The sequence below is a fragment of the Limulus polyphemus genome, unplaced genomic scaffold (genome assembly GCF_000517525.1).
Source record: "Limulus polyphemus unplaced genomic scaffold, Limulus_polyphemus-2.1.2 Scaffold4008, whole genome shotgun sequence".
In the NCBI taxonomy this organism is placed as follows: Eukaryota; Metazoa; Arthropoda; class Merostomata; order Xiphosura; family Limulidae; genus Limulus; species Limulus polyphemus.
In genome coordinates, this window is record NW_013669618.1 from 25,590 (window position 1) to 46,687 (window position 21,098).

Here is a 21,098-nt window from a genome sequence, read left to right on the forward strand (position 1 = left end):
ATAAACACACACCCAAATGAAACAATAGACCATTCCAAGCTTTAACTTGTTGTTAAACACATGTTTAAACAATTCTACTTAGTCAATTATTTTCATTGAGTTATATATTATCATGCTGTAACAACACTGAGAAGAATCTTTTATAGTTTTATCACATGAAAACTAAAGACAACTATGTTTTAACAAAGAAAGTATTGACTTAATAGTCTACAAAATTCGGATATCCCAGTTCTTTGTCACAATGCTATTCTCCTTCCTTTAACAACAATGATATTTAAATTAAGAATTAGTTTACTGAGTAATAAATATCCCAGTTTCCATAACAATTCTATACACTTTTTCCAACTTTGATTGGTCGTACAGCAATCCTTACTATACCAGAAGAAAACTGGTCTTTAGCAGCTAAAGCTAAGTATTCTAAATAGAACATGAAGCAGAAAAATGTAACAAAGGCATTAGTAAACTATATAGCTTAGGGTATGCACCCATTGCAAACTATGTAGAAACCTGATTTTTCAATGTTACTTGAAACTCTTGATCCTAAATACCTGTCAAGGCAAGAATTAAGTGGTAATGCTACTCAAAATTGTACACCAGCATTCAAGAAGTTGGTATTTACCAACTTTCTATGACAAATGATGTGGAAATTACCTTTCACATGTGGACCTCTAGAGCAAATGACCAGTACCTTAGTTTGACTGCTCATTTCATAAACTAACACTGGGTTTTGAAAAGCTATATTCTTCAAAACCATGAGCTTCCACTACCTCACACTGTTGAAGTTATAGCTAAGTTATTTTTCATCTAGAAAGTTGGAATATCTTGAATAAGGCTAAAGAAACAGTGTCAAACAACACTTCCGACTGTGTGAAAGCTGTTAGTAATACAGATCAAAAGTTAATATCATGATCTGTCCATACCTTAAACTTAGTTATCATGGAAGCAATAAATGCAGGAATGGTCCAAGTAATTGCATGCTGTTCTAATTTGGCTGAATATTTCCATCAAAGTGATACTGTTAAATACTTGTACAGATGTGCTGGTAGAGGGCATGTGTGTACTGATTGTTTAATATGTCCATTGATAAATCAATCAGCAAATTCCACTAATTGTCCAACTCTACTTGTAGTAATAATGAATTACACATGCTGTTTGTTATAACAATGAGTTACTAAGGCTGTTTTTTACAACTGTGAATTACTACAGCTGTTTGTTATAGCAATGAATGAACTACAAATGTTCTTTGTTATAATAATGAATTACTAATGTTCTTTGTTATAACAAAAATGTACTAATGCTCTGTCATAAGAATGACACATTAATGCTCTTTGTCATAACCATGAATTATTATTGTGTTTGCTATAACAATGAATTACTTATGTATCATTACAAAGATTTTCAGTGTCTAGAGAAACTTCATCAACTTTTTGATAAAATAAATGAACACACACACACCAAACAGAAACATTCAGTTGAATGTATATAAAAAATATGAACATGAATGTTATTATTTTCCTACACACACACACCAAACAGAAACATTCAGTTGAATGTATATAAAAATATGAACATGAATGTTATTATTTCCCCCCACACACACCAAACAGAAACATTCAGTTGAATGTATATAAAAAATATTAACATGAATGTTATTATTTTCCTACACTGGAAATATATTTCCAATAGGTACTTAACTCTCTCACGTGTATAGCTATTCTTGTTCAGTGCTGCCCACTATATGAAACTCCCACCTACCCCATGATTAATGTGGTTCACAGGATCTTTGCATATAAATCATCACATGACAGCCTTCCACCAATAGGAGTGTGACACACCCTCCTGCTGCACATACCTCCTTCTATTTGATTCTTCCTAACCAACACGTTAAGATTTGGCAGAAAATAAGCACCAGTTTTATGTGCGGAGAAAAGGTGGAAAGTACCTAGGGGAAATATATTTTCCGTGTAAGAAAATAATAACTTCCAATACGGTATGTTCCCTCATCTCACATAATACCTAGAATCACGCATTCACAAAGTGGAGCTACCAGTGCAAGGGATATAGATAAGCATCTTTTGAAAGAATCTGAAGAACACCCAGGGAGTGTGAACCTCCAATGGGAGAGGAACACACATGGGAGACCACACTACTTCTGTACCAGGTATATTCTTTGCTCAGTGTGGTGGTAGGTGTCATATGAACTGTAAGAAACTGGGAGGAGCACATCCAATGAATACAAAAAAAAAAATCTGGGTGGTTCCGAACCCACATCCCATTGAAATCACCGGAATCATAGTTTAAGATAAGAATCAATGTAGGGTTCCCAGCTACAGATCGGATGGTGGGGAAAGTTAAAATGGATGTGCCCCTTTGTGTAGAGTGATTAGGGCACATCAGCCCATACATAATACATAATCCAACCAATGGTAGGAGGAAGATTCATACCATTTTCACCACAAGTTGAGTAGAATGGAAAGAGAAAAATTCCATACCATTCTACTAAAGAGAGCACATGTTTACAAATCTACAACCAACACCAGTCATCCATGAATCAACATCCAACCGATTGGAAGGGATATGCCATTGTGGTGGTTCACTTCAAATCCAAAACCAATTGGACTGGTTCCACTCCATGCAACTTCTGCATCAGGTAGAAAAACCTTCCTGAGGTGCAGCACCAGAGGGACAACATTCACCCCCATGCAACATCATCCTCTGGATAGGATCACACAGAAGCTGAAGTGCATGGATGACTGACTGACACCTCAAGCACCCACAGAGCTGGAGAGAATTGTATCAAATTTTTGCAACATCAACCTCTGGTACCCACCACACGGAAGTGGGGCACATGAGGCAGAAACCCCTAACCAAAAAAAGATGAGGAATCATGACCAACACATCTGTGGGGACTTATGTTGATTGGTCCAGTTCTGGGAACTGAAATCCAGTCAATGGTAGGAAGAGGGATAAAAGTGAAATATGGCAGATCTACTCAAGTTCATGGAATAGACTATTTTGATATATGCGCAACATCATCCCCTCAATAGGACCGTACAGAAGCTGGAGCAATAGACGCACATCAAACTCCGGGACTTACCACACAGAGTTGGAGCACACAAATGGAGGATCTACACAATCTACACCAGCAAAACACCATCCCCCTAATCTTTACTGAATGGAAGTGATCACATTCAGAAGGTTGCATCCATGGTCCACCATCTTCGTAGCTAGAAACTAGAAAGTGGCAAGAACTCTCATACTCCACTAGAATAAATTGAAAGAGAAATGTGATGGTTAGTGAGGAGGAGCACTGATACCAGACACAGTGCAATGGGTGACCATGGGAACCCTATTTTTAAAAGCAGACTGCCTCTGATTTATTCAGTCAAAGGGATGGGCAGCAATCCCCTTCTGCTTTATCCATGAAGGCCCATAGGTTAGTACAGTCTGAAACAGGCATATGAAAAGCCAAATACTGCAAGGAAAACCTACTAATGATCTTATGGAACACCCCATCACAACAGTGTGCGTTAATGGCCATGGGTATACACCAAGTTGGTGGGATTAGCCTACACCCAAAGATAACTTTGGTAGGATGTCCCATTCAACCCTCGCAATGCTACCATAACCCCACTGAGGTGAAGCATCAGGAGTAGATGTGTGTATCCCATGCATCATCATCCTCTAGATAGGACCACACAGAGGCTGGAGCACATGTATCACCAGCAGACATCCCAAGTAACCACAGTCTGCAGGATGATCAAAGCCGGGACCACACAACATCAACCTCCAAGACTCTCCGCATGGAGGTAGAGTGACTAGGTGGAAGATAATATACCACGGTATGACTTATGGTTGGCTTTGCAATGCAGATTTTTGGAATAAATAGATAAGTAGTATACCTGAACAGGCAATGCACCCCTCTGAGTGGGATTCTCAACCTAAAGGGGACATACAACTGTAAGTAAAAGTAATATATATAGAAAAAAATAACTTATCATGTCACAGTCAAACTGATGTTTGAAGGGCAACAGGTGAAAGTAGTACCCCAACGAGGAAGAAACAGACACCTAATGAAAGTAGTGAGAGATGAACAGATGAGGTGTCATCCACATGCCCAACTGAAGAATTTCCCCCAATGGACAACAGAGGTGAGATGCCAGGGAAAAGGTAAGGTGTCATATTGGATGCAACAGCACCTGTAACAAATAGGGAGAAATATACCAGTCTAATAAGTTGATGAAGCCAACCTGTATGGGTAGAAGGAGAAAGGTCACATAAGGAGGAAAGTTTACAGGGAATGAAAAAGTGGGATTGGTAAACAGGAGGAGGCCATGTGGACAATATAACAATGAAGAGCATGAATGGGACATAAAGTCCCTCTAGATCAGACCAAAAATAAATGTGGGAAATGAAATCAGTGTGAATGAAGAATGTCCCTCATGAGCCGTCAAAATTTGGGACAGGAAAGATCAATCTAGCTAAAGGAGAACATATGTAGTATGGAACAGAGTAAGTGAAACATCGATTGCAAAAATATCAGATCATAAGGAGGAAAGTTTACATGGAATGAAAAACTGGGATCGGGAAACAGGAGGAGGCCATGCAGACAATATAACAATGAAGAGCACGATTGGGACATAAAGTCTCTCCAGATTAGACCAAAAATAAATGTGGGAAACAGCAGGAAAAGAAATCGGTGTGATTGACGAATGTCCCTCGTAAGCCACCGAAATTTGGGGCAGGAAAGATCGATCTGGATAAAGAAGAACATATGTAGAATGGAAAAGAGTACATGAAACATCGACTGCAAAAATATCACATAGACAATACCCATAGGCTAAAAGGACTAGGAAATAAGTCTTAAGGGATAGGTGAAACAGAGAACAGAAAGACAGTGGTTCAAATGGAGGGAGTATGAGACAGTGAAGAACAATATTCACATTTCAATCTGGAAGAACCATCTGACAAGGAGGTTGACAAATCCAGAAGGAGCATAATAAAATGAAGACAGTAGGAGAGGAAAACACAGTACCTGGAAAAACAGAAGGTGTTGGACAAGGCCTGCTCAATAACCTGCAATGGAAGAGACAAAAGCCTTATGATCAAACAGTCAGGTAAGAAAATCCATGAGGAAAGGAACATTGGAATGAAAAGGGGAACCCCATGTCTTAACGACCAACAGCAGAAGACGTTCCACTGATGTTGATAAACTGCAAGGAAGGAAGGAAAGGTGAACAGATCGGGCTAAAAAGGAAGCAACATGCACAGACAATGCTGATCTTTTCAAAGGGACCAGATAAATGGCAGTGGTGATTGAGGTTGATGGAGGAGGGATGGAGTGAGAGGAAGAGGTAATGAAGGGGTATTTTGGAGCTGAAGGGGAAGAGGAAACCAAGGTTGTGCCAGTCAGTAAGGATCAATAAAAAGGACCTGACACAGAGTTAAATGGATGACAGAAATCACTCTGGGAAGAAGTCAGATAGGAGGGTGGGCATAAAGGTACAATTGGTGCAGTCCTGACTGAGAGTATCTACTGCCAAAGCCTGTAGCTGAGGAATCGGAGACCAAAAAAGAGGTAACTTGGTGTTGAGGGAAATGGCAAGATACTCCAGATGAGGAGAATCCCAGTGATTGTAAAGCCACTGAAAAATATGTGAATTGAGGGACCACTCAGTGGGGGAAAGACAATCTGCCATGAGGTTGAACAAACCCAGAACATGACACGCTATGAGACATACTACAGTGTGTGGGCTCAACAGAGTAGTTCCAATATTCCACCACAAGGGGAACAAGAACAGGAATCTCCTTGAAATAAGAGCCAACAGTGGAACTGTCTTAAGAGATCATAATGAGTCTGTTCCATACAATAGGAAGAAAATGGTCCAAAGCATGTCGTGCTGTCAGAATCTCCAAGATGTTGACATTGTAAGAACTTTCTGTCTGAGACCATTGTCCAGAAGCCTCCTGTTAATAAACCAATACCCCCAACTCCAGAGAGAAGTATCATTGAACAAATCTAGACTAGGAGGAGGAAGCAGTACACCCACCACAGTGTTTTCCCTATTCAACCACCAATGGAGATCATCGAGAAGGGAAGGTAGAGTCCAAGGGATCCCAAGTAATATTCCATTGGATATGCAATGTCCATAGAAGAGAACACACATGTGCAGGACCCAAGGGAATAAGGTCTTTCACGGAAACACAAGTCCCCAAATGCAATAGAACCTCATGTGCAGAAAGACAGAGAGAAGAAAAGATGTGAAAAACTGAAAGCTCCATCACAAATGGATAAAGTGGAGAAGGTTGGGCCCAACTGAAGCAAGTGTTGAAAAACACACCCAAGAGGACATGATATTGGGTAGGAATCAGGAAAGACTTCTCCATCTTGAGAATCCAACCAACAAAAACTGCTTCTGTGTGTTGAGAAGACACCAGTTTGGAAGGAGTTAGCAGAAGCTAGTCATCTATGTAATGGTATAAGTGGAAGCCTGAAAGGTAAAATATGAAATTGAAATACAACCCCATTGTGGACAAACTGAAGACAGCATCGGGACTGATGAGAAATGGGAATATGGAGATAAGCATCTAAGACGTCCACCTTGGTTATCCACAGACCTGGAGAAAATGCCTACCAAAAGGTGAGAAAGGATTTCATGGTGAAGCAGGTAAAATCCAGAAATTGGTTGAGGTGGGTCAGAGCAATCACAGGACACAAGTCCCCAGTCTTCTTGGGGACAACAAAACCTGGGGAAGGCTGGCTGACACGCTTGACAGCATACTATAAGAGAAGAGTCTGAACAGCCTCGGATAAATGCTGACTGGTAGCGGGATCCCGAGGTGATGGAAAGAATTTTGGAACCAGACAAAGGGGGAGGGGAGAGGAAACAAAGAAAAAGTCCATTTGACAAACCTCTGATCACCCACAGCCAAATGCTATTGGATAGTCACCAGAACTGTTGGCAGCAAAGAGTACGACTGCGAGTCAAACGACAGGCCAACACACCCTTTGAGTAATGAACAGGCAAATGCTGAAAAACAGGTATAGAGTAAGGTACAAGAGCAGGCTGAGACAAATGAACAACCAAGGAAGAATGGATTGAGTGTTGCCTTGCGGATTCCATATACGACTATAAAGATTCAAGAATATAGCAAAAAAAAAAAGAGACCAATGGAGAAAATAATCCATCCACAGGTCATAAAGACGTGTAAATGAGAGATGTAAGGTGAAGATGAAGGTAGGAAAACTGAGTGTGGGATGATTCATGGGGATTGTCCCACCACAAAGACAAAAATGGTTCCCACTGTTAGAATTCCTGATAAGTAAGCCAATGCATATGGAGCTACTGATGGATAAAAAGGCATGATGGCACCAGACCTTAATTGAGAAACAAAATGCACAGCATATACTATAAATTTGAGAGAAGAATGGGGATAGGGTAACCGGACAATAGAGTGGCATGTAACTTTTCAGAGAGAGGATCATACAAAACTAGGGATACAGAAAAACATAACAAACCTGAGAAAACATATCCAAAAAGGATAAGATAAGCCTAGCAAATTTTCAGGAGGTACAAACATAAAAAAAAAGCTATTCAAATTCTCCTAATCATGAACAGTCACTACAAAGACAGAAGGATCCCATACACTGTCAGGAAAAGATGGACGAGACACGTAAAATTCAACTTCTGCAAATGACAGCTGAAAAATCCTCACACCTGAAGCCTGTGTCACAACAATCAAAGTAATGCTAATTGTAGCTAAGCTTGTGACACAAAATTCCAAGTTTATTATCAACTGTGAGAAGAAGCAAAAAAAAATCGCAAACTACAGTGAAGAAACTGCAGAAAAAAAATTATTAAAGAACATGAAAGCACTACTTTGAAAAAGAGAGAAAAAATTCATGATAAATGAAACATCAGGAGGGTGTCTTGCACTCTTATTGGTGGAGGGTTGTCACATGATGATTTACATGTAAAGACAAAGTAAACCACATTGATCGTGGGGTAGGTGGGAGTTTCAAGGCTTGTGGCATGCAAAAAATTTGGCAAATAGAGGGCAGCATTAAACAAGAATAGCTATTATGTGAGAGTAGGTAAGGTACTGTATCAGAACTGTAACTTTGTAGTGGACATATAATTAATGTTTATTACAAATGTATACTCTGTACTGTTCAAACATTTTATTTAAGTTCATGAATGCTACAAGAAAAGGCTTCTAAGGTATTAAATAATACAAAATTATATTAACAATATAAGTTATGCTTACTTCATAGTTTCTAATGTGTTGTTTATTTCCTTGTTTTATTTCCATGAGTTTTACCTACCATAAGACCATAAATTACACTATTTTTCCAATACTGAAACTTAACAAAAATATTCAAAATAAAAATTACAAAAACCTAAAGACTAATAGTTTACAAGTATCAACAAAATCTTACCAATAAATATATAAAAATTTTACTTCAACAAAAAACATTGATGAAAGGCAGAGCTAGGGGTGAGGGATTCAAAGCCACCCCAATATTGAAAAAGTCTTAATGGTTCACTATATTTTGATTGTTTTTTAACTAAACACTTGACTTTCATGTAAATCATTTAAATTCTTTGTGTGGAAGATCCATGATTTTTTGGAAAAAGATACTCCCACTTTCTAGTGGTGACTACATCCCTGCTCACTTATACGTGAATTAGCACACCTACCTCTTAAACCAATTATAGGAGCTTCAGGATTCATTTTGGCTGATGAGGCAGCAGCTTCCCATGTTTTAGGGAAAGAACAGTGAGGATTGAGAACAGTAATAGCTGTACTAAACTTGTGATGTTTGCTAAAAAATAAAAATTAACATTATGTTATTTGATGGCTTTTTTTATACAGTAAATATGCCTAAAAACGTTTAATAATTATGTTATTTCAGAACATCACTGAAGGTCTTAACACATTCAAGATATACTATGAACTGGAATTTTGCAACTGAATGACACCTCAACCCTTTCACTTCAACTGCACTCTTTAAACTCCTTTCTGCACAAGTCATGAGGTTTTTCCGAGTTACATCCAAAAGTTAATCAAACAACTTTACTACCAATGTATTCTAATGAAATTAGCATTATCATGTATGTTATAATTCAAAGTTTTGTCTCTATTAGTTAAATCATACCTCATGTATACTGTACAAGTATGTCTAGACTGAATCTACTGATACAGTGCAGTTTATGCATTCTTAGTTCAAATTCCATCAGGGAAACTGGAAATCAGAGACAAATAAACTTGCTCACCCCCTCTTCACAGTAGCCACACACACTTTTTTTATTTGGATGTTATTTCAAGTAACACGTACTTATTTGATTGACAAGTTTATAATCAATAGAAACAGCTAATTTTAAACTACAATCTTTCAATTGTTATTTTAAAAATAGTATGCACTATTTGCTACCAGTTAAATTGTATTTAGGTTTTCCTTTCATATTTCTGTTAATTATGTATTATTTATGTTTAAAATTCATATTTGAGAGGTTTAATAATTTTTGAATATAACCCATATTTCACCCCAGTTTGCAAGGTTTAACTTACTATGCGAGTGACCCGGCATGGCCAGGTGGTTAAGGTGCTCGACTCACAATCTGAGGGTCGCGGGTTCGAATCCCAGTCACACCAAACATGCTCGCCCTTTCAGCTGTGGGGGCATTATAATGTGAAGGTCAATCCCACTATTCGTTGGTAAAAGAGTAGCCCAAGAGTTGGCGGTGGGTGGTGATGACTAGCTGGCTTCCCTCTGGTCTAAATTAGGGACGGCTAGCGCAGATAGCCTTCGTGTAGCTTTGCGCAAAATTCAAAACAAAACAAACAAACTATGCGAGTGCAAAAAGATACTGTAATATGCCCTGAGAATACCCATGAAAAACTGAGTGAAAATAACTACAATATATAATGAATTTTTAGTAGAAATAATAGAAAAAATAAAAGTTAAATATGTTATCTTTCTGAAACTACATGCTTTTAAGAAAGTTCCTCTCAAATTTCAAACAATTCCATCCACTAGTTTTATTTTAGAAACGAAATTTGAGAGAACTGCTTAACCTATTTATAATGTAAGTAGGTCGATGTGAAATGGTTATGAGCACATGGACTAAACTGCTAGGATTCAGGTATACCCATCTATAAGTTTGAAATACTGACCAGAAGGAAAGCACTCAGTCAGCAGTACCTGCTACATAAGGGTTTCGTCTGGCTCTTTAGACCAAATATTGAGATCTACTGCCAATTTTATAACACATCTACAGGTAAGAATGCAAAGCATGTTGACCAGCTTCATGTCTAAAAACCAAGATTCTTTGTATTGAATCTCTGTTATTTTACCATAAAACTTTACATTAGTAATTACACTGTAATGCATAATAGACAATATATTTCTAAAAAAAAGAAGAAAATCATATCATGCTTTTATACATCTGACTAAAACTTTTGACATCAAGTTTGGCATTGATGGAAAGGTTCTTATTGTCTAGCAAAATATATATTTCAATAAAATGTTTAGAAGAAAAATGACCTTTATACTCCAGATAATTATAAAAGAACTTCATATTTTAATCAATATTTTGTCTTTGCAGCTTCATCAGATTAGTACATAAAACTGTTTGATATCAGAATATTATAAAACTACTTGTAATGTTCTGTTTCTCGAGTCTGCCATAACGTGCATCTAACATTCTATATATTATTATTACTGTATCACTATTGTTCTAATATTATAGTATAGTTATAATACTAACAATACAGCTATATTGACATATGACATATATTAATTATTTAAATATTATAATAATAAAAGGGCGTGTCTGTGGGTCTGTGTAAGTGTGACCAAAATAGCTCCATGAGAACAGAACCTAGAAACCTGAAATTTTGCACCCATACTACCTGGACCCTGAGGGTTTTCATCTGGGTATTATTACATAACTATATGTGTGTGCACATGCTCATCTTTTTCTGTGAAAAAACACACAGAAAAGAAATGTGCACACATCTTTTTAATGAGGCAAGCTAGCAAAAACCACATAGAAAAGAAGTGGTTCCTTATATTACAAATAGAAATCAGACAGACAGACACACGCATTCTCATGTGTGTGTGTCTATGTATGTGTGACCACCATATCTCCATGAAGAAAGAACCTAGAAACATGAAATTTTGCACCCATATTAAATGGACCCTGAGCATATGCACGTGCACATCCTTTTAATGAGGCAAGGTAGTGAAAAACCACATAGAAAAGAAGTGGTTCCTTATATTACAAATTATAGATATATAAATCAGACAGACAGACATGCACATCTTTTTAATGAGGCAATCTAACAATAAAACACAGAGAAAAGAAGTGGTTCCTTATATTACAAATAGAAATCAGACAGACAGACACATGCATTCTCATGTGTGTGTGTCTATGTATGTGTGACCACCATATCTCCATGAAGAAAGAACCTAGAAACGTGAAATTTTGCACCCATACTAAATGGACCCTGAAGGTTTGAACCTGGGTATTATTGCTTATCCATGTGTGTGCACACACGAGTCTTTTTATGCGAAAAACTACACAGAAAAGAAATGTGACTGCCATAGCTCCAAGAGGAAAGAACCCATACTAAGTGGTCCCTGAGCATATGTTCATGAGCATATGCATATGCACATCTTTTTAATGAGGCAATCTAGTAAAAAAACACAGAGAAAAGAAGTGGTTCGTTATATTACAAATTATAGATACAAATCACAGACAGACATGCACGTGCACATCTTTTTAATGAGGCAATCTAGCAAAAAACCACAGAGAAAAGAAGTGGTTCCTTATATTACAAACAGAAATCACAGACAGAGAGACAGACATGCACGTGTGTTTACACAAGAACTTCTAATATATAAAAGATCCAGTGCATTTTTGTAATAATGCATTCCAACAATGGCTTTTATATCATGTTGCTTAGCAATAAAAGTATAACCTAATATTGTTGTTAAGAGGCTATGTGCTGAAATTATAAAATGAAATGTATATCCTACAAATTGAAAAAAAATATTTTTGTTTTCTAATTTAAAGGCTCCATTAATTAAAGAGGTTTGTCTATTATTAAAGTTAAAAATTGAAAGACAAGACAGAAGGAAGGTTACCTTTATAAACAGGCCCCATCCCATAAAGGAGTAAAAAAAGTATATAGGTTATATTTTCTATGAAGAACTGTGACTAAACTTACATTGTTAAATGTTTAGTCTGTGTACTATAATCATCATACATTAATCAAAACACACAAAATAAAATGACAAATTTCTTTTAAATGAAATAATATAAAGAATGAAACAGCAAATCCCATCCTTCAAATGTAAATTTCATAATTCATTTAAACAATTAATAACTAGCTGTATCAAATATGTGAAAATGCATTAACATTGTATATATAAAAGATAAAAACAGCAAATTTACTTTATGGCACACTTCACAAAGCCTTTCACATCACTAGTTCCTTTTATATGAAACATTCATTACACACACAAGACAATCAGTATACACAGATCACATCAAAATAGACTACATATGATGCAAAACACAAAATGTATTCATAAAAAATTATACAAAACAGAAACTACACATAATGTTCCTTAAAATGTAAATCATTTACTTCAAAAACATAATAATTCTGTAAGAACACTGCCCTTTTCTCTAACTGAACCTACTTCTTCTGAAAACCAGGATGTCGAATACAAATCCACTGATCTGAAGTCATAGTTACCCGTGGCCAAGTTATATATGAAGCAGAAATTCCAAGGTGACATACCTGAAACACGAATATACATTTTTACACACACATACATACATACTGATTTTATATCGACAATGATTTTTAATCTTGTAAAATATTTTTAGGTTTAAGGTGTTCTGGATAGAGCTAGATGATTAACTCAATTAGCATCATGTAAAATAACTGATTAATTCCATTAATGTCTTGAATTAACAAATCAAAATTGGTGTTTCCATTTATTACTGTTTTTGATTATTTTAGGTATTCAAGTAATTGAATTATTTGCATAATGATTTCTCATTTTTTATTAATTCAAGAATGTTCAGCTTAATTGATTAATGTCAATGACTCAGAAAAATAACCAACTAACTATGATTACATTTTGCTTATACATAAGTCACGAATGTGAAGGTGTGACCTTGTAGCAGAATTGAGTTTCTCTTAAAAGTTGCAGGTTGCAAAAAAAGTGCCTGCTAGGTAGCCCACATAGCCCCTTAAAATTAAAAGAGCCATTAAATGTTTGGCTCCACATAAATTGATCTCAGCATTTCTTAACCAATCAGAACTTATGACAAACCATGAATGAACCTTCCCAAATTTATGAACACTTGTCAGTCATGTACAATCCACAAACATTGTCACCATGAATGTCCATGTATTGAAAGTAAATGCACTTTCATTAATAAGAATGCCATAAATCTATCCAGTATTCAAAGTTTTTCTTTAACAGCATAATGGAATTGATATATAAAATTTCATTTATAAAATTTAAAATATAGAGTAATTACTTGAACTTATATATAAAGACTACTGTTGTTTTCAATCAGAATGTGACTTTTTAACTATTTATGTATGACACCAAGCCTGCATCATGGCTCATACACCTGAAATATGTACATACAAGTTCTTTTTTTGTCAACACTTTCCAAAACTAGGAAGTACAAATTCCAAACTTGTAAATTATTTGAAGAATCTACCTTATTACAAGTATATTGTTTGAAAATGTATGCATGTTAGGGCAAATACTTTTGAATCCAACTTTGCAGACTGCACTAGCCAAAAATAAAAAACATCATATTATTGTTTTACCAACCATGTCACGATCAGAAATCACTAATTGCTGATTATCATAACACACAATTGGCCCAATTTGTTGCCAATTACAGTTATGTACAGTAAAGTTGATGATGTCATTGTGTACTATTGTTGACAGCTTATAACCTTAAAAACTGTAAAGACTACATAGAATGTACTTTGAAGATTCATTAACTCTTACAGGCTCGAACATTGGGATCGACCTCGTAACAATTTTGTGCTTGTTATAGTTTTCATACTATAGCTTTTAAATTAGTAAGCGAATGTTAACAAAATTTGGCAGATTATCAATAAACATTACAATGCTTTCATATGCAAAATATCAAATTTTTTTATCAAGTCTTATGGTTTGTAAAGCAACGTTTTTCTCATGTCTTTTTTTTTTTCGCATGTTGCCTATCTATCGTGCAAAGTAATATTCGTTTTAAGATTAAAAATACTTTTATGCATCAGAAAAGTTTGAAACTTCATATGCAAAATCTTTATATATGTATATAGATTACTGCTATTTTGAAATAACTTCTTAAACATATTTTTCATAAAAAATAAAACAATAACTAAAGAAGTAAAGCAAACAATTATCTCTTCTGTTACTACCTTTGTACTCGGTTGCTGTTTGACATAGGTTGCTAAACCTTTAAAAATTTTGCACATGAAGGATATGAAACAAAATAGACTTTTTTAGGTTTTATATATACATTTGAATAACTACAAAATCCACGATCCAGATTGAAAAGCAGGTGCAGGAGAGCGATGATGAAGGGGACAAAGAAAAATCCAAGAAATGGATGTTGGGGCATCATCGGAAATTGAGACTGATGCATACTAGATTTCCTTTTATTATTTATTTTGATTAGGAAAAGACACTAATTTAAATTTAACTTATCACCACCTAAACCCTTTTAGAGCTATTAGCATGTTTTCCATATGTTGCTAATTTGTGGATTTTTTTGCATTATCATCTAGCAACAAGCAGGGTTTAACTGTCTCACTTCCTCAGAGGTCAAAGGCTGTTTTAATAAAAAATGTAGTTGACCATATTCTTGGTAGTTTCTAATACACAATGTGAGACATACTTCATAAAATAAGAATCCTAATTCTGACCACTCACAAAATTTGAAGAAAAAATGTGGGTTCAATATGATGTCAGCTGTAAATAATGGTGTGGAAAGGCAACTAGTTATTCAATCATCCTTCAATATTTGTTGGATGTACCTTTACAATTATAAATTACACAAAACTGAAGTGATAGATGGAAGTTTTTCATAAAGAAAACAGACTGGTATGACTGTATAAATAAGTATTTACAGGTGAGTTTTCAGTAACATGTATTGTAAATGTTTCTGTACATTTAAACAAATTTAAATAAGCATTTTGGATTCTTTTAATAACAGTAATAAACATTAAATTTTCTTAATGAAATTCTTGTTTATCTACTTTTTTTATTAAACATAAATGATAAAACTAAGCTTTCTTTAGACTTTAATATTAAGCACTAAAAACATAGAAACTCCAAATACACAAAATGCTTTTAAAACAATTACACAGAGCACTTGGTTATTGAGTTGCACTTGACTTTAGTTCATTGTGTTTGTAACCTCTTTAATTACAATTGTAAAATTACCTAAACAAATTCTGTAATAAACTTATGCTTGAATAAAAATGTTCTTGTGAAAATTTTTGTGGTTAACAAGGAAATGTAAACAAAAATCTTCTTTGTGCTTTTAAATTAGATCTGGGAAAGAAACTGCTAATACACATATGTTCTTTAGATGCAGTATCTCTGCTACACTAAAGAAATACAGTTATCTGCTATACTAAATAAATCTTTACACACAATTTCCAAAAACCTCCATATTAACAGATCCCTAATAAATATGCATAAATATCCTACCAGTTGGTATTTGGTTTTCTATTACTAAAAGGTTCGAACATTAACCAACACTTGAAAGTTACATATACTATGTTAGCAAACTAATGAGTGTTTGTATGGATTTTGATATAAAACATATTTAGAAGTTTCTTTAAAATTATTTTTCTTTAATTTTCAGTATTTAAACCTTAATAGAGTAAACAACAGAAAAATAAAATGTGGAATATTTAATCATGATATAAAAATCATGTGAAATGACAAAAATAGCTAAAATACTATGAGGGTAAAATGAAGCATGCCATGCTCAGGGAAATTGTTTAACAGATACTGCTGTATAACAAGCATTTCATTTATGTAAGTAATATACTTTCAATGATATATAAAACCATACAAATGTTAAGGCTCTGTTGCAGCAAAGGTAACTACAACAATTTAAGACTAAAATGCACAAATCTTAATTAAAACATGAAAAAGAAGAAACCTGAAGAAGCTCTGTTACACATAGAGGAGAACTTCTAGCAGAGGCTTTTGCCATGATGAAGTCATTTGAATACAAGCTTCTCTCTTTTATCTTTTCTGAATATACAATTCACACATCTGAAATATTCAATATGAGTAATTACTATAAAACTACATATTTATAAATACTTTAAAAATAGTACAGAAGAAGTAGATTATTAGGTTAATAAAGACAATAATCTGAATTGGCAGAGGTATCAACAAGAAACTATGGCACATAGAATGTTTAACAACAAAATTTCTATAACAATATAACTAATACGAATTTTAGTAGCATCTAACAAAAATTTTACTTGTGTGTATTCAAAGACATAGCGTAAATTATATACAACAGCTTAATCATATTTTCAAAGAGGATTTTTAGTTTTAGGTTATTTTTAATGGAACTTTGTAATATTGGTTTATAAGTCTATGGGAAAAGTTAAAACAGGTTGTTTATACAACAAGATTAGCTTTTTATTTTGTGTTTTTAGAACTAGCAAATCATGAAAGTGTATCATTCTTCTGAGTTTAGACTAATTTTCTGTGAATATTTTAGACCTGGAATACATAAATCCCTACTCAAACATTCTTTTGTAATGAACTGTGCAAAAACGTGTGTTTTACTGAAACATCCAAATAAGATTATTATGTTTTAGGCCCCTTGACAAAAGCTCAAAACAACAAAAACTTTCTTTTGCCTGTTTTGGCCACAAAATGAATGAACAAAACACTACTCCTGGCTTTCATTTATAATATATTTCACTAGAGTAAAAGTAATTTTAACTGGTCTAAAAATATAATTCCATGGGCAACTGCTATCACCCACTTTATTATTTATATTTGGAATAACACTAGTAACTCTCCGATCATCAGACATCTGCCCGCTATCTATTGATTTATCAAAAATAATATATGAAACTCAAAATTATTGTCAAAACAAGAAAAATATCCCAAAATTTGCTGAACTAACATACAATAGAAGAAACAGAAATTAGAATGATTACGTTATGGATATGATATGGATAACACTCAAGAGACAAATCTCTAACCTACAACTTCCAAGTAGTACAACTTACACAGCCTATAGGCAGTGAGTATGGTTGCGAGTTATTTTTTATTTTGTATTATTTTTACCATCACGATATAATTTCAAAAAATAGTCAACAAAACGTTCAAAACTATACTACTAGTAGTAGTACTACTTTGGTTTATCCATAATTATAAAATGATTGGCGAGCAAGACCGATATCTGATTTTTCAAACAATAGTTAGAAATATATGATCAATTGTAAAACGAAAACTAGTTACAAATGGTCAAAGGGTAAAAATTCTAAAGCTAAAAACCTCTGTTTCATAGAAATATTTCAACATATTAAATACCCACCTTTCCATAAATGTAGAACTGTCACTCCTTCTTTCTGCTGAATAAATTTTTCACAGCGCCATCTTTGAGAGAAAATGATTTAACTTTTGTGTATTTCGTTGCTGAATAAACTGAAACAAAACTGGTTTCAAATAAATCTATCATGTTGGATAACGAATCTTTTCCGTTTGGTGCCCACCAGCAGTAATGAGCGTCAATGCGGAACTCATCGCCAAATGCTTGACCATTATCTTTGTGAATTTATATGGAGAAATATAAACAAAGATGAAGATTTATTCAAAAAAATATTGTTTAATATCGCAGAATTCGCTAAATAAATGTCATATTTTATTGCATTACTATTGGTTACTATTACTATTACGATCTATTGGTGGGCACCAAACGGAAAAGACCCAGGATAACTAATGTGATGATTAATAGTATTGGTATTTCTTTTTTAGGTTCAGTTCGGTTTGGCATGGTAGGAATTTAGGTTAAAGGTATATTTTATTTCCCTTCGGGGAATGAAATATAACCAGGGGTGGTCAGAAACTTCTGTTTCTCTTCACTCCACTACATAATTAGAATTAAGTGGCCGGGGCTTTTAAGAATTAAATGCTTACATGAGTGAAGGTCTTAACTGATAACTTTCCAAGTGACGAGTTCACAAGCTGAGGGAAGAGCTGCGAGGAGACGTGGAGAAGAAGAGGAAGAAGCAGAGCTTTGCTGAGTTGTGTGTTGACTACGGAAGTTTTCTTTCTTTCGGCGGGACCTGTGTGTTGGATGACCACGTAGCGGCAGGCGTTTGTAGAGCAGAGCAGACCAGGGAGATGCAGATCGAGTACGTTCGTTGTTGACTAAAATGTTGAGATTAAACTGATTAAAGAATATTGGCTAGCAATTTAGGATAAAGGTTTTACTATTAAAACATTAGCAGAGAACTATAGTGTTACATTTAACCTGAGATGGTCCTTTTCAGGTCTGGGATCTATGGATCCAAAATATAAGGAAAAATTTTGCTGTGGGGGAAACGGGAATACCCCAAGAAAACCCACTTTCACGGCCAGGGCACCGAATAAAATAACCTGACCGTGCCAGAAAAATGCTGTGGAAAAAGACATATTGTTAGTTTTCTTGGGTTGAATTCCATGTAGCTACTGGTGCTGCTTGAAGGCTAGAACGGGCTAGCTGGGTGAGAGGCGACGTGAGTCTGTGTGCACTCGAGTCGTTGTTTAGCTGGATTGGGCAACGGTTGATTAGTCGACGGAACAGTGCCTTGTGTAACGGGATGGTGCTAGGTGATGTGGGGCTTCGGTTGGTAGTGCGTATGAAGTTCTTAAAATGGATCTTGTCAATCTCTTGGAGTCTGTATCGTTGTAGTCTTCAGTCTGAATTCGTCGGTCCTTTTTGGCTATCCTGGTCTGTGTTTCTTGGTGTGTAAGAAAGAGGCTGTCCATAGAAGTGGAGGTGTCACACATGGTTGATAGAAGTGACACGGTTTGTGTCAATCGTGAAGTTATCTGGAGGTTGGTTGTTTGAGTGCTGGAGTTTACTTTCATGGTTGTTTTACTGGTAGGCAGTTCTGTCTCAGAAGCAGGTGAGGCGGCTAGAACAGGATACTGTTGATTTTGATGTGTCATGGGCTTGGAAGATCTAGTTATGGCGTCGCTGTTTCTAGAGATTAGGCGTCTCCTTGGTCTTTCGGCTGTGAAATGAAAAAAGAAGTAGACAAAACCATTAGTTAGCAAGTGTTCTGCAGTGAATTTAGAGGTAGTAAATATTATGGTGTATTGGGTTGGCAGGTTCGTGCTTCTTGATTTGATGTGATGTACTGCATGGATCGTATAGTCTGGTATGGCCTCCAGGCATGTGTATATGTCGTCAGTTGAGGTGGACTGGTCGACGTTTCTAAGGAAAACAGAGAAAAGTTTTGAATTAACTCTGGGAGGTTTGCAAGTAACTGGTGGGTTGGAGTTCCATGGGGAACAGAAATAAGCTACGTCTTCGGGAGTAAGGAGTTGAATAAAAATCCCTCCCCTTCTTAAAAGTCTTGTCTTAGACAGGTCGATGGCTACATCGGGTTTGTATTTTCTTAGGAAAATATTTATCCAATTGAGGGAGAAATCTTTAGGGATGCCATCAATAATAATGGGCAAAGCCGTAGGCAACCGTTGAGTGGGTTGCCTTCCTGCAGGAAGGTTAGCCACTTGGGTGTGGAGCTTGGTAAAACACGTCTTCATGGTTCGAAGTTTCGTTAAGGAATGAAAAATAAAACCTTCTTTTTTTAGGTTGCTCCATTCAACTATTTAAATATAGCGGGGGGGAGGGGATTAGCCATTAAAAACGGGCCGGGAAAATCTTTCTGTACCGACTCTTTAGTGCTATCTGGGGAGAGAGTTATGAAAAAATTGAGCCTATAAAATATAACCCTACTATAGTAATATTCAGACAGTTCACAAATCAAACAAAAATACATTCTTTGAAGTTTTTGATTTATAACACAACGCTTATTATATTAATTATCCGTCTTAGTAAAATATTGTTATGTATATGCTTGTTTGTTAATTTCCCGTAGAAATTCTTTCTGAGAAACTTCAGCCATACAAATCCTTTCTCAATTAAAACTAGTTTGTTCGTTTTCGATACAACTTTGCAATACACAGAATTTCCACAGTAACTTTAACTTAACTACTTTTATAAAAACACGCTATAATTCACAGCGGTTCACACACTTTACTTACAGTGCCTACTGCTCGCTTGACTCAATTATCCTATCTTCAATCTATCTCCGGCTTATATACTAAAAAAAGAGGACATCTAGCAAATGCTGGGACATTCGTGAGGTTCCCCAATCCTTCTAGAAACTCCACCGCCCATGCTTCCAACGTCGCGTGACTTCTACTGTCGTAACACTGCCCCTTCCTTAGTATTGTTCATCCCGAACAATAGCCACTTACATTAAACTAATAGATAATTAACAATAACTTAATTAAATGTACAGAATTTACAAACACAAAATTAAAATTCAACAAAGTCTCTTAATTTTATGGGACGCAGCTTCTTCCGTACTGGTCTCTGTCTCGTTGGCATCTGCTTCACGTGGGGTTCATCTGCTCCATCAGAAAATGTCCTATTGTCGGTAACAGCCACATCAGAGGTAGTAAATTCATTAAGGGCTTCACTGTTTCCCTTCTCAAAACCGAGTAGAGTTTCTTCTTCGACAGTGGCTTTTTCAGGTGACACGTCTTCAGCAGCATCATTTGTTCCATTGTTCAGTTCGTTCCAATTGAAATGTCCTAGACCGTGATAACGCCAAAGCCTGTTGGCATGCACCACCTTTGGCTTACCTCGGTGACCACATTTTATCTGAAAAGTCTTCCTGGGATTATACAACCACACCTTGTCTCCTGGTACAAAGCTGACTTCAGTAGATCTCTTATCATAAGATAACTTCATCGAATCAGCAGACGTTTTCAAGTTTGAAAG

General features: G+C 35.6%; 1 protein-coding gene across 1 annotated transcript in view; it reads right to left on the reverse strand.

Annotated features, from left to right (window-relative positions):
• Positions 1–17,708, reverse strand: part of LOC106470441 (clathrin heavy chain-like) — a 39,279-nt gene extending 21,571 nt beyond the window's left edge. Inside the window, exons 1-4 of the mRNA XM_013930999.2 lie at positions 17,634–17,708; positions 16,230–16,345; positions 12,716–12,816; positions 8,703–8,827 (exon numbers count right to left, since the gene is read on the reverse strand). Coding sequence (XP_013786453.1) covers positions 8,703–8,827; positions 12,716–12,816; positions 16,230–16,283 — 280 coding nt within the window. The 5' untranslated portion in view covers positions 16,284–16,345; positions 17,634–17,708. The remainder of the gene's footprint in view (positions 1–8,702; positions 8,828–12,715; positions 12,817–16,229; positions 16,346–17,633) is intronic.
• Between the last annotated feature and the right edge of the window lie 3,390 nt (positions 17,709–21,098).